The sequence below is a fragment of the Hakea prostrata genome, chromosome 2, assembly GCF_041222555.1.
Source record: "Hakea prostrata isolate BN-2017 chromosome 2, UWA_Hpros_2, whole genome shotgun sequence".
Taxonomy (NCBI): Eukaryota; Viridiplantae; Streptophyta; class Magnoliopsida; order Proteales; family Proteaceae; genus Hakea; species Hakea prostrata.
In genome coordinates, this window is record NC_142601.1 from 73,340,317 (window position 1) to 73,355,465 (window position 15,149).

The 15,149-nt window shown below is 36.2% G+C and overlaps 2 protein-coding genes across 2 annotated transcripts; one reads left to right on the forward strand and one right to left on the reverse strand.

The window, feature by feature from the left end:
* The first annotated feature begins 4,675 nt into the window (after positions 1-4,675).
* Positions 4,676-6,504, forward strand: LOC149026375 (organic cation/carnitine transporter 3-like). Its single transcript, XM_089143306.1, is given in 2 exon segments — positions 4,676-5,051; positions 5,053-6,504. Coding segments are annotated over 2 exon segments (1,563 nt in total). The 5' UTR covers positions 4,676-4,748; the 3' UTR covers positions 6,313-6,504.
* A 1,269-nt stretch (positions 6,505-7,773) lies between these two features.
* Positions 7,774-13,336, reverse strand: LOC149026376 (vacuolar-sorting receptor 6-like). The gene is made up of 13 exons (XM_089146660.1): positions 13,234-13,336; positions 12,718-13,158; positions 11,598-12,290; positions 11,424-11,512; positions 11,043-11,112; positions 10,311-10,394; positions 10,138-10,214; positions 9,721-9,802; positions 8,789-8,871; positions 8,611-8,674; positions 8,349-8,477; positions 7,996-8,099; positions 7,774-7,879 (listed from the first exon to the last, which is right to left on the reverse strand). The coding sequence occupies exons 2-13, from the start codon at positions 13,001-13,003 to the stop codon at positions 7,778-7,780; spliced, it is 1,863 nt and encodes a 620-aa protein (XP_089002786.1). The 5' UTR covers positions 13,004-13,158; positions 13,234-13,336; the 3' UTR covers positions 7,774-7,777.
* Between the last annotated feature and the right edge of the window lie 1,813 nt (positions 13,337-15,149).

Consider the following 15,149-nt stretch of genomic DNA (forward strand, 5'->3'; position numbering starts at 1 on the left):
CAAGGGTAAAATAGACAAGAAAAGTAGAATATGTGAAGGCGTAGAGCTAAACGGTGTTTTCTTTTCTTCCTTTTGTGGTAATAATAGTAGTAAAAGTTCCAAGGTGCTGGATTTTTTTTTTTTTTTTTAAATTTTTTTTTGGGTAAGAGTTGTTGGAATTTGAAAACCTTATACAATATAGAAAAAGAAAAAAGGCCCTTCTTTCAAAGTAAAGCCCAATCTAGCCTCAGTCTAACCCAGCCCAATAAAGGTATTTTAAATTACCAAAACACCCTGCATCATTGGATTGTGACACGTGCTTTAATTACCTCTTACAATTCCTCTACAATTCTTGTCTCCTACAATTCCTCTAATTCTTACGGGGTTTATATTATTGGATTGTGACACTGCATCATTTTACGGGGGTTTACATCCTCTACAATTCTTACCTTTTAACACGAAGCTGAAGACTTCATATATATATATATATGGAAAGTCACTGTTTCAGGTCAGTTCAAGATTGACACTTACCACTTTCACCTTGTAATATACATTTTCTTTGGAAGCTTATACACTACTGCTTCATTGTCTCTTGTATGGTTGCTGATCATCATCTCCCATGTCATCACACCATCTTTTTGTTCACTGTTTTCATTCACTAAGGATATATGTCTCGACTTAAATGTCTTTGCCATCTTTTTCTCACTACTACTGGATTACATTTCTGAGAAAATAGCGGATAATCTATTTTATCAATGAATTAATGGTTACTTTTAAGATTACAAGCTTTCGTATACGGCTCTACATGATCGATCGTCCTTAGCACTAAAATCAACAATTCTATTTCTTGTGAAGTGATGATTATATACCAATTGCTTGTTCCAATTTTGAATTATTACTTACCTGAACATTACATTCGGAGTATATATTCATTGTTTCTCTCTCTCTCTCCCTCTCTTAATTAAAGATGGACTTGACTTCCATCTTTTGTTTGTCATTTTCATATATATAAGTTAATATCGTCCATTTGTTATTAATTTGTCTACTTGGTGTTTCAAGTACTAGAAACAAAACTAAAAAGGTGAAACCATAACAAAATTGCTTTACTCCTCCTAGTTGAATCGGTTCACATCATCACATGCGGAAGAGAGAAATGTTGTCGCCACCACCATTCTCTTTAAAATTAGATGAGATTCTCATTGTCTCCAATTCATTTAATCCATGCGCTATGAAGCAGACAGTTTTAGATGCGAATTGAATGGCATTTGATATAGGTACTTAATTATGAGCTTCTATTAGATTCTAATTTCATATTTGAACGGCTCTCTCTCTCTCACTCCCTAACACCGAGTTAGTGTAATAATTTTACTGTTGTTTTCTTCATCATTTTTATTTTTCTGGCCTTACAGTTGTGGAAATTTTTTGATTGTTTTATAGTTACTCAGGGGTCTTAATCAGCTACACACATAGATACAAGTAAGGTTTAAAGTATCTCACGATACCATACGATACTAGTCGATACGTATAACCAATATGATACATCTTGATACGTCTCTCCATTGAATTACACTAAAATACATTAGCCAGAGAACGATACGATACTCGATACAGGACGATACGTCTCTTAAAATCATCTGACCGATACGATACTCCATACCGATACTTTAAACCTTGGATACAAAGGATAATAGATCTTCATCTTTAGGTACCGTTTGTTTGTAAGATCTCGAGTGGGTGAAGAAAAAAAAAATGGATGAGAAAAAGTTTGAAAATTTAAATATTTTCATGAAATTTCAGAATGTGGTTTATTTAGTTCACTTGGGTGAAAAAATTGGTAAACAGTTTCCTTAATTTTGTGGGGTGAGACAGTTTGTCTACTGGCATGCTAATTTTTTCACTATGTATATATATTCAAAACCCTAAAAAATAAATAGAATTTTGTAAAAGAATGGGAAAAACAATAAAATGAGATCCATATTTAAAACTTTTTTACAAAATCCTTTACTTTCTTTTTCTATTCTTCCAACCCATTACATATGGGTCTTGCATGTTTTTTTTTTACCCAATCTTTGCAAACAATGGTGCCTTAATATCTTCTTCTTTTTTGTTGTTGTTGTCCACAAACGGCGCCTTAATGATGCAATGGATCCATCTTTAACGTGTTGGGCTCTTTTCTTATAGATGGTTGATGTACTTTTCTACACATATTGATGGCAAATCTAAAAAAGTTTAGTAGCATATTTCGAAATCATTGATGTATACTTAGAGTTTTGTCTATACTTCAGGCATTTCAGTTCCTTTTAACTACTTCTGATGTTATATTTCTCTTGCTTGCGGCCAACAATCAGGTGCGTTTTATCTTTTATTGTGATAACAGCAGCGTCAGAAAAATTCAAACTTTGTATCAATGAGGAGAGCAATTTTTTTTCTTTCTTGGCGAAAAAATGGGGAGTGCAATCATACCCCTAGTCCCTAGATGATGAGTATATTTTTCAACCACTACTGGCTATAATAGCATGAATTAATGCGAAATACAAAGGTTTGTTGATCTTAATGGTTGATTTTCCGGACTTTTATACTTTTACTATATCCTCTCTCTCAAGATATTCTCTTTCTATAGCTTTCGATTTATTGTTCATATTGGTTACTATTATTGTGCATTTGGTGGTAAAATCCTAAATTTTAAGAGATAGTTTGTTTGATGGAATAAAATGAGATGGATAAAAATGTTAGAAAAAAAAAAACCTATTTTTAATGAAATTCTAAAAGTTGAATTTATTTGATTCACTAAAAAGGATGGTAAACAGAAAACTATCTTAAATCAAAGACGACTTTGTTGATTTGTTTTTTTTTCAATCAATGGCAGCAACCAATCATACAGTGATACAATCAATGATGATTGTTTTTCTCTATTGAATCATGAATCTTTGCTGTCAATTAATTATCCATAATCACAGATTTCAAATTTATGTGTGTGATCGTGTAATCTAAAACCTCATGCCCTAATTACTTGTGGACCGAACATACAAGGGTATTTCAAGACAATAGAGAAGACGAAGACATGATAACGGAGTTCGGCATAGCCTACTCTCCGGGATTCAGGTATGAATCCAATCCACTATATGATTTGGGAGATTACAGACCTAGAAGAAGAAAGAAAGGAATACGAAACACCTAATATAAGCAACCTCTGATCTCCAAAAAACCATCGAGTGTTCACCTCACTCCACCGATCAAAAGCCCTATTGTTCCTCCTTCAATCACCAGGGATAACCATAGATACAAGCTTTCGAACACAGCGCCATGAACGAAGCTTCAAGAGAGCTCCAAGAAGAACCCGTAGAACAGAGAGAGAAATCTCAGAAAAATGAAAAACACGAGTTGCATAATACCCCAGAACCAACCCAGCCTCCTATACATAATAGGCTGTGAACCAAATGAACCCAGCCGGTTCGGTTCAAGACCAAGAATAGTACAAATACCAGATTACCCCTAACAATGTGCAACCATAGATTTGGAGATTTATCATTGACATGGAGGCCTACATGATTTGGATTAGAATGATAACAATAATGAGGTTCAAATAATATACCAAAAGTAGGCCAGTATCATTCATATCAAGATGTTTTTAAATTGTTTTCTCTAAATCATAAGATTCATAATCGAATAAGAGAGAGAAAACATTTACATTCAGTCCAAAATGATCAATAAAAGAAAACCCCACATGAGAGATTATATATAATACACTTGACATTTTAAAATCATTTTCTTTTCTCATCTATCTTCTTCATCTTGGTTGGTCAGAAATTGGATACACCCATGGTCTATAAACTGTGGTCACCCTGGTTTTGTTTGCTGCAGAAAAAGACGAGGAACTGTGTATCCTCATGAGTATTATTATTAATTCAATATTTCAATGATGGACTGGTTTGTATCCTCAGAATTATTTAGAACTGTTCAGATTTTCTTGGAAACTCTCTGATAAAGATGCCATGGACTGTTCACATTTTCTTGCGTAAATTTCATCTCAACCCAAAGAAAAATAAAAAAAACCAAGCTGAAAAGACCTGGCTAGATGTAACAAAAGATTAAAATGTCATCCAATATATTGCATATATTTTTATATCTAGATGACTCTCTTCATATACGAATCAAATTAATTTAAACTTAAAAGGATAGATGAAAGATTTTTTTTTAGAATTGTTTGAGATTGACCACACTTTTATTCATTTTAAACTTGAATGTTACTCATCTCAAATGCTTCCAGTTTCTAGCTTCCAACGTATTCTAGTTTTAATTAGACCTATTCCAGCCAATCGCCATGGATGGATTCTCTCATTGATTCCTGAGTCGAAATTTAAAAAGCTGGCTAGATAAAGATGAAAACAACACATGGAAAGATGAAGGAAGGATCCTTATGATAAATTCTACTTCTTTTTCTTTCTAGGGTTCATATTTATTTCATAATTTAATGATGTTTCTGATTTATACATTAATTTGGAGAATAATAAATACCCAACATGTCGTCGGTAAAATCTGGGGAAGGAATCTTTGGCGTGGAAGAGCCAACTCATTCTCTTGCAAAATGCATGGAATCCAACGTGTAGATTCATTTGAGTGTGGAGCCCATAATCTCAATGTAGAAGGGAACGGGTCCCACCAATCACCTCTTTTAAAGACCCCTTTCGCCCACAGCAAAATTGCATTCAAGTCTTCCACGGTTGATACAACTGTGTATCTATCTATCTGAGCTCTCTAACTAGCGTGAAATGGCCGCCGATTCATCATTACCCAACTCGGACGATTCTGAGGCTCCTCTACTGGAGAAGCATCATCCTTCCTTAGACTCCACCATCGAACGCTGCATAGGCACCTTCGGTTGGTCCCAATTCTTGCAAGCTTTCTTAGTTTCTTTCGCTTGGCTCTTTGATGCCCAACAAACCTTCATCAGTGTCTTCACCGACGCCGATCCCACATGGCACTGTACTCGCTCCGACGACGAGTCATGCAACTCGGCTCCCAACCCTTGTAAATTACCAAGAAACTCATGGTCCTGGGACAACCCACTCAAGCTCCTCAATCGTATCAGAATGGAATCTCACATGCGCTGGACCAATCATCGCCGGCCTCCCTGCATCTTCTTTCTTCATGGGTTGCCTCGCGGGCGGACTCGTTCTTGCAACACTCGCTGACTCCTCACTCGGCCGGAAAAACATGCTTGTTCTCTCTTGTTTGATCATGTCGGTAACAGCCGCTTCCACCGTTTTTTCTCCCAACGTCTGGGTCTACTCGGCTCTCCGATTCATGAGCGGGTTTGGCCGGGCTAGCATCGGCACCGCAGCACTGGTCCTGGCGAGTGAACTCGTCGGAAAACAATGGCGAGGACAAGTGGGTATCATTGGCTTCATCTGTTTCACAGTTGGGTTCTTATCCTTACCTGGTATAGCTTACTTCACCAACGGTTCATCATGGAGAATCCTCTACTTATGGACATCGATTCCTTGCATGTGTTACAGTGTTTTAATCCATTTCCTAGTTCGCGAATCGCCGAGGTGGTTGTTGGTACGAGGAAGGAAAGAAGAAGCCATTCAGACATTAAAAAGCATCGGTTCAAGAACCCAGAGTAGCATTAGCTTTAGCTTCTCAACATTACCCATCGGAGAAGATAACAACGTGGATCTGTTCTCGGCGATCAAGATATTATTAGGTAAGAAATGGTCTAGAAGACGATTATCAGCAGTCATGACAGTTGGGTTTGGAATCGGAATGGTTTATTATGGAATGCCATTAGGAGTTGGTAACTTGGCTTACAATCTCTACTTGAGCGTGACGTTTAATGCATTATCAGAGCTGCCATCTTCGATGATAACGTTTTTCTTGATAGGGAGATTAAACAGGAAGAGTTCGGTGTTGGTGTTCACGTTGGTGAGTGGGGTTTGTAGTATAATGTGTGTGGTGATAGGGAAGTCGTTGAAGGAGTTGCAGATAGGGTTGGAATTGGTATCGTTCTTCAGTGCATGCACGGCGTTTAATGTGGTCATGATATATACGTTGGAGCTGTTTCCGACGAGTGTGAGGAACTCTGCACTGTCGATTGTGAGGCAAGCTTTGGTGTTTGGTGGAGTTTTCAGTCCTGTGTTGGTGGCCGTGGGAAGGAAGATGGAAGATGAGTTTCTGTCGTATGGGGTTTTTGGGTTGGTGATAGGGTGTTGTGGGTTGTTTGTGGCTTTCTTGCCGGAGACAAAGGGTGGCACACTCTGTGACACAATGGATGAACAAGAGTACAAGGAAACTCATCTTGCATCAAATGGAGATGGATCACTATTGGCGTGAAGTTAACTAGCTAGCTTGTCCTTCTGAATTTTCTTTTTTTTTTTTTTGGGTAGGTAGCATCTGATATGTATGTAGTGGATGACGATCAGAAAGAGTGTTTGTGTCTCTGTCTTTTGCTCAGATTCTTTTTAATCAATGGATCGATTATGTCTTAAATCTAATTTTTTACAGATTTGTTTACTATATTTAATGGGTCCATTGTCTCTTTCAAATTGAAAATTTATTTTCTAATATATAGGAGATCAGTTGTGTATTCATAAATAAATCTCGAATAGAGAAGAGAAGCATCATCAGATATGTCTTTTGCATGCTTTTTAATTTTAAAACTTAAATTAATTAAAATTTTATAGTAATGGATTTTTCTGATGATATCCCACTACACACTGCTTAGAAAGAAGCTGTCTTAATTGGTGTAGTTTCTATTTCAGTTCCTTGCAGACTTGATACAGCTCTTTAAGATTCGAATGGCTTTAAAGACATCGAAGGAGTGTGAAATTGCTTGTATAGTCAAGTACAGAGTCTCAGAAAACGCAACTTTGTGGTTTTTGTTTGTGTTCGTAGAATAATAATTCCCATAGGTAGCTCCAAAATATCAATGGTGTCAAGATGTGGACTTCGATCCCTTAACAAGATGAAAATGACTTTATCTACCAAAATGCCACGTACATAACACGTTTCCCTCTCTTTGTCATTTTCTTTGGTTACCAGATCATCTCCCCTGTCGTATTGGGTTTTCTGGTAAGATATTTTAGAGTTAAATATATTTTTCTGGTAATCAAATAGGCTTTAGGTTTGGGCATTGGCTCACAAAAAAAAAAAAAAAAAAAAAGAAGAAGAAAAAACCCATGGTTGAGGGATCCTGAAACTAATCGGTTTTTCTTGTCTCCAGGAAATTTTATGAATTTTGAAGATTAATTCCAAACACCAAAATAGAAAACCCAAGTCCATAAAAAGAAGCAGAAGCATCATACGATAAAAATATATTATTGTACATAAACATGAATTTTATTTATCTCTGTAACAAAAAGCAAAAAGCAAAACACAGATGGAACCATGGAGCTCCTTATTTCTACCATTTACAATGTATTTACTTTGCACAAACACAAAAAAGGAAGGAAAAAAATGTTCTGTGAAGAGTGGAATGTTTATTTTCCCTGTATGTATTGCAATGAACAATATCTTCCTGTATGAATTTGGAGACGAGGAAAAACTCGTGCTTCCTGGTGCAGCTAATGGTCAAAAAGTTTGGGAACTGCATCATCCTTTCTGTCACACATTTCTGTACTGGTTTTGAAGTTGGCTCAATTGTTCTTTCTACAAGTACCCTACCAAGTGCATAAATATTAGAAAGTGAAGGAGAGGAAATGGAAATTAATTCAAAAGATACTGTAATAATTAGAACTACATTGTATTCAAGCAAATGGAAACATTGATCAGAGTTGTAATGGAGAAGGGAAGTACCTTATTACACGGTGGTGGTACCTTGCTGTAGGGATTCAACTTGGGTCTGGTTATCAATTGGCATGTATTGTGACATGATAGCCATAATCTCTGAGTCCATATATGACTGCATTTGGAAAGGAGAAAGAAAAATAAGGATCAAGGATTAGATATCTCATCAATCAAGAGTAACAGATGGAGATAGAAGCTCAAGCTAGTGCTCTTAGTTCTCTTTTGACATACCCGGAGCCGGTATTTGTAGAATATGTAACCTGCAATAGCAGCACCCACAACAGCAGCAAGGACAAATATAGAAACAAACCATGCAAATGCTGATGCAGTTTGAGCTGTCAAATAGAGGAAAGAGTCATCGTCAAAGATTTTATGTGCACTTCACACTTTCTAGACCCAATAGCAAGTGATGCTAACAGGTTTGCTCCTAAATCCCATTGCCCCAAACTAAGTACAACAAAAACACACACATGAACCTGTAAAATTTATAGGACCATAAGATCTGGAATCCTGTTTCCTTAAGAAACAGATATTTTTTAGTGCAAAAACCAGTTGCTAAGATAAGATATAGTTGTTCTCCTCACCGATACATGCATCGTGTTCCTTTATATAAAGGTGGTTAGCTTTACACTTGCAGTCATATCCGCCCCATGTATTTGTACAAGTGCAACCATCGCATTGACAAGCAAGACCTTCCTTACACTCATCAATATCTACACACAATCAGAAGGAAGATATAATGGTAACTCGGATGAAAAGGAGGAATAACATTATTTCAGCAAAGAGATGGAAACATCTAGTAAGTCAAAGATTTAAAATAAATAAATAAATAATTCAGAAAAATACCTTCGCATGTTAGACCATTCCCACTGAAGCCTACTGGACAATTGCAACCTGATAGTAGAGACTCCTGTTTCAAGAAAAAATGAGAGTGATAAGATAAAACATGTATAGGTGTATATAGTTAACTAAAATATGGAGGGACCAAAGGAAAGGAAAAAGATAAGGGATAACAACACAGAACTGAACAAGCTGTAAAGGTTTTTCCATTTTTACTATCTGACCAACAACCACCATTATTCAGGCTACACCTTCCAGGTCCCACCGCTGTTAAGAAGAAAAAAGAAGTTAGTTCCAGAGCTAACTCTAAAATGGGGTATCACCAGGTAATTAATTCAGGTTACAGCGGGTTTCAATCCCGGAAATCCCAACTTCTATCTATACATTTTCATCTAAATGATGAAATTAATAATGTAATATTAACATAGTCAAATTGTGGTTAAAATCCTGAACACTATTTGGTAAATTGTTAGATACTGTTGTTTACTCCAGAAAAAATATTTACCTAATAAAACAAGAATTACAGAATAAAATTCAAAAGAGGAAAAAATCAATGCAACAGTAAAATAGACATGCCACAACCGTAAACAATCATTTCCACCACAGTTTTTAATTATCCATGGAGAGAAGTTGAACAAGATATCCCAAGCCAGATGGTGATCCAATGCATGTAATTCAAACTAGAGAGTAAGTTTTATAAGAAGGTCACAAGCCTGACTACTTTGGGATGGTACAATATCCAACGAAAAATTTACCGAGTATGAAATTAGTTCAGAGAAGGTCATCTAGAAATCTAGTGGAAGGAGAAATCTTGATGTCAAAGGCAAAAACCGACATCTATACATTGCATCATAACCCAAATTCAGATTAGATATATACCACCGGTCAGATACAACATTAGGAATCATATAACATTTACCAGAATAATCATATTGACACATCTACTGATAAGAGACTCTGTAATGTCTCAAGGAGGATTGTGTAGGCATTTTGAGCATAAATACATTAGAGGCACAATGTATCTGTAGTGGTCACTGATTCAAATCAAGATATATGTAAGTCAATTTATATACAGACACTGTTTGTGTGCTTTGTAACAAGAGGCCAAAAGGGTACCTGTACAAGATTCGTAACCATCTCCATGATATTGGACGCCATTAACCACAGGGCATTCACAAACTCTGCCCCTGAAAGTGTCCTAATCAAAGAGAAGTGATAGATCAAAAAAATAATATTTCTGAAGGAATCCTAAAAAATTTACTTTATACAAGGACATACATTAGCTCAACCTGTTATTGAAAAGAGATATCATCTCTGTTTAATAAGTGAAAGTAATGAAATTTTCTTTACTTGAAACAGAAACCAAGTTTCATCTGCAAAGGTGTTCATGCAACTGGCCATAGGTGGGTTAACACAGTATGTGGACTCCACAAATCTAATTAACCAACCTCCCCTTAAATTTTTCCCCCAGTGGACAACACACAACTTGAAAACCAGAAAACCCATACTTGCAAAGGACAATAGATTAAATACCTTGCAAGCACTAATATTAGCTTGGAGATCCTTCCAACAGCCTCCATTACTTTCAAGACATTCATTAGTCTCAATATCTGTAGATCAAATAGAAAGTTAATACAGGTCAACAAGTAGATCCACAGAATAAGTTTCAATAAACAAATATTTGATTAGGAACTAGAAGTATGGACCTCCACTCAGACAAACTGCTGGTTCAGTAGTCCCTTTAAATCCAGCACATATTGCCTTCAGCACAGCAGTTCTCTCCAGCTTTCCTGCACACCAATCAAAAATAAGATTCAAAATCCTGAGGATGCTGTTCAAAGATTAAAAAACCTTGTATCACAAGTATTAGGGGGACCAAAAACAATCCCCCCCCCCCCCAACCAAAAAAAAAAAAAATTAAAACCAGAAAAGAATGACAGAAAAGAATGATGAGAACTACTCAAAGTCTCAAACATAGGAAACATAAAGAATCAGAACATGTCAACTTGATGAATAACTCATTCACCCAGAGTTTTTGCAGATGCAAAACAATGAGAGAGAATTGATTTCCACAATCCAAATCAACTTCAAAGACATAATCATAGACCATTAAACCCTATCCTCATTGTACTGTAGGTCTCATCGGCTCACCCTCACCCACTTGGAAGAAGACTAAATCAAGGGACAAAATGAAACAACTTCAAGAAACTTGATGAACTTAATTGTAACATTTTTCTAGGAACATAAAATGGTGATAAATTCAGAGCCCAGTCTCACAAGAATTTCATCACTTATTGTGATCAACCATTTTATGCTTCATACTGCAGTTAATTTTCCAATAAAAACTCCCTTAATACTACTATATGATCGTCATGTGTTGTTAGTGCTAAGAACAAAGAGGATGGTAGCATTCAGCAATGTAATATAGCTCAACATACCTCGATATTGAACATTGTTAATGACTAGAGTTGGTAAGATGGTAACATCACCCCGAGATCCTCTGCCCACCTGGATTACAATTTAAAAGAAAATTATGAGTTTACTCAGCATTCCAAATTATAATAAGAAATTACGAGTATGATATGTCCTAACGCATGAAGAACCTTTTTTCTTATGCACTGATATATTGAGTTTTATGATAACCTTGATTTTCATAAAATGAAGAGAGTAGAATTCTCAACTCTACTATGCTTTTAAAATCTATGGACATCTTATCCTCTAAGTTGTAAAACCTGAAAGGAATTAGATAGAAGATGCAAGTTTGAGATCCATTTTTGATAAGGACAACTAACAAAAGTAGAAGAGTTACGGAAAGCAACCTGGAAATCCTGCTCTGTCTTCAACACTACATTCTCAACATCAGCTTCAGGATCACCCATGCATTTGTCGATCTTTTCTATTGGCAGATCTGATAAAAATGCTTAAAATCATTAACATAACGGACACTAAAGACAGAAGAAAAAAAACAGCATAATTGTGTTTTTACAACCCACCAAGTGATTTCATGACATCCTCAGCACATTCTTTGCTATATCTCTTCTGCTTCATTGAACACCTGACATGAAAATCTGTCACATAATCCCACCAAACCCAAGACCGATTGCTCTCGTTGGCAACTCTATGCACACAAAGCTGCCTCAAGTTCTCAAATACCACATCTTTCCCACTGTAACCCTTTGTAAAATCCTGCTCTGGGTCAGGTGCACAGTACCTTCCATTATTTATGCACTGAGATTTACATTGGCTACTGAGAATAAAGGCTTCTGGACAGTACCAAGTTATGTATCGGGGAGTGAATAAGGTATAACCTCCCTTCTCAAGGACCTGGGCGTGACCCTTGAAGTTCTTAATAAAATTCATCTGCTCATCACACCTGACTCCACACTCATCATTGCTGTTGGTCCAGAATTCATATTCAACCCTATCATCAGGGTAGGGCATGGATTCTGTCCAGTCTAATTTTATGAGAACCTCTTCACCGTTCTGCAAGACTTTCTTCAAGCTATCACCAAAAGACCGGCTTATTAAAGCAGATGGTATGCTGATCTTCTCTATGTAACCCCCTGAATCAGAGTTCTCTTGGGGAGAGTCCATAGTTATCAAAGGCTCATCTACGTTATCAGCCACTAAAACAGCTGCAGCTCCGGCCTCTTGAGCATGCCATGCCTTCAGTGCAAAGTAGCATTCTAGAGGACAAAAGTTCCATGCAAAAATTAGAAACCGAAGTGAACTAGAAAACCATGAGTTCTTGCTGGAATACCAGTTTTAAAGAAGAAGGGGGGGGGGGGGGGGGGACAACTTGGAACTTGTAAGTCAACGGACAATCTAATCAGATCAAACAGAGGAAAAAGAGAATCCAAAAAGGAAAAAAAAACAGAGAAGTAAAGATACATAAAGAAATACTTAAGAAGTCAAAATCTGAAACATGTAAAATTAAAAGCTATCAATTGATGCTTTATGATAGTACCAAATCAAACCAGAAACCCCCAGAAATAAACAACCATCAATGAACAAACTTGTAAGAAAAGGCAGCCGTAAGTTGGTTGATGCTTTCCAGTTCATCACTCAAAACAAAAGGAATAAAGGAAAGTTGGATTTGAATTAAGAGAATACCTCCACGGTCCACAAGAAGAATTGTAGGACGAGAAGACCGAGATTTGAAAGGGCTATCGCCAGTAAAGGAAGAACAGCCTTTAGAGCCCTCTGCAGGGTATATAACGGATCCCAACAAGGTTCCTCCATAGTTAGGAATTCCAAAATTCCCAATTGATCCGTCATGCTTCGAACGGAGACTCTCTGGTTGCAGAACACTGATGCTTTCCTTCTCCACAACAAATCGAGCATAAACAGGGCTAGTTAAAACTAACAACAGAACTATGAATTCTACGAAAATCCGCATTGTATGCTATGTTTTTCTCTCTCTTTTTTATCTGGATTTTTCAAAAAATTTGTCTTATGAAGCAGAGCACTCCGACGAAGAACCCAAAGCTAAAGAGAAATTAGAACAAGTGTATCTGGGTTCTTGCCAACAGTTTACAGGTGGAAAGACGCAATCTACAAAGAGAAAAACTTGGGATGAGAGGAGGAACCGCAAAGAAGTGAAAGGGAGAGCCAAGTCTTCTCGTTTACCTGTCTCTGTAACGTTAAACAAACGACATGAAAAGGTTGACAGAGCAAAGATGAAGTAACAGGAACGCGACACAACAACGAAAGAGATCGAGCGAGGGAAGAAGAAATTTGTACTCTTTCCTTCAAATGACCGATGAGGCGCGGTATTGGAAGTCAATGATGGCTTCCACAAGTTCTTTACCGTCAGATTGGCATCTGTGCGTCCGATCGTCTACTGGGGATGCTTACTGGGGAAGGTTGGAATTCTAATGGACACCAGAAGGTGACAACTGACAAGTAAGCAATTGCGTCAAAGAGAGAATGACGAAACCTGAAAACGAAAGATTAGCGTTCCTCAGTGTTTAATTAATCTTTAAGGGAGAGGTTTTTTAAGTTAAAGCAAAGCCCTTGCCAACGAAATTTTGGTGTTTCGGACTTTATTCTAAAAGTATAAAGTTGTATCAAATGTAATAATTTATTATTTTCTTTTTAAAATCTTTCTTCTTTTTTTTTTTTTGGTGAAGTTAAAATCTTTCTTCAATCGAGAGATTATGTATGGATACTGGCAGAAAGAGAAAAATTATAGAAATTGAGAAGAAGAAGAAGGTATATTTTTAAAGTAAAGGAAAAAAAAAAAAAGAGAGAGAGAGAGAGAGAGGAGGGTAATATAGTCTATGACTAGAAGGAGGAATATTATTTTCTACACGGTCACATGGCCTATATATCTGTTCCTCGTATTGATCGAAAAATCTGAATTTTTATTTGTTGTAATGGTCGCTGCCTGCAACCAGTCGTTGCTATTGTGCCGCATGTACATGGGAGACACAAATATAAATATAACCTCATTTTTTTATATTCAAGTATTTAATATTTTATAAATTTACAAAATCAAATCCTTGACTCTATTTAATGAAGGTCAACATTACTAATTTTCTTCTCTATTCCACTGTATAACATAGCATACCAGTTGTCAGTTGAAGGAAGAAAAAAAAATCATTTTTTGGGTCGTAATTAAGTTTTAAACTTTCTTGTTACCATCCAATCATACTACTCTTTTTGCTAGCTCTTATGGGTAAGCCTTGAATGAGTGAGGTGAATTACGAATACTTGCAAAAATTCTTCATTAGATCTTAACGACTGTGGTTGAATAGAGATCACCCACCCATGTTGTTGAATATCTGGAATCGCTTTTCATTGGATTTAAGATCAATTAGAATCTATATTTCAATAAACAAATGACTTAACCCTAGCTTTTGTGCAAATCAGCCAGGTCAATCCAAATCAATGATCTATTTCGATTGATTTGATTTGGAACTAATCCGTTTAATTCAAATTCGAAATCAAATTAAATCCTTAGAATCTTCCACACATACCTCACGAGTCACCACCGACCGTGTGTTATTCAAGACAGGGTAAAACCAGGGGTTTGGTTTTATAAATTTCTAAAATATTAAATATTTGAATATAAAAAAATAAAGTTGAACTTACATGTATATCGGATAGAATTTTATACACGTGGTGCAATTGCAACAGCATGTTATAGGCTGCAATCGCTACTGTAGCAAATAAAAATTCAAAAGATTATCTTTTCCATCATCACCTCCTTCTCTTTGGAATAGGTATGCATATTAAATAATAATAAACGACCCCAGTAGGTATTGTATGCACCTTGGCTGAAAAGACCTTATATCATATCTGGTTGTCTTTTTTTTTTTTTTTTTTTTAACCAGTTAGTTTAACTCAATGTTTCAAAATAATAAAATAAGACTAATAGGAACGCTTTAGCGGCCAGCATAATTAAACTAATTTGAACAATTCAAATTAGAAGATTAGTTGGGATCCCATTTATTTTTTTTCTCTTTGGTTAAATACAAAAAACTATAAGAATAAGAAACCATGTCCAACAAGAACTTAATAAGTTTAGGATGACCACCTTG

Bases quoted from the DNA above. Each gene is read 5' to 3' on its own strand.
- LOC149026376 (XM_089146660.1), bottom strand. From the start codon at position 13,003: ATGCGGATTTTCGTAGAATTCATAGTTCTGTTGTTAGTTTTAACTAGC. The intron at 12,291-12,717 runs GTATTCTCTTAA...TTTGTCCTCTAG, and splicing joins TCTTCTTGTGGACCGTGGAG to AATGCTACTTTGCACTGAAG. The intron at 11,513-11,597 runs GTGGGTTGTAAA...CATTTTTATCAG, and splicing joins GGATGTCATGAAATCACTTG to ATCTGCCAATAGAAAAGATC.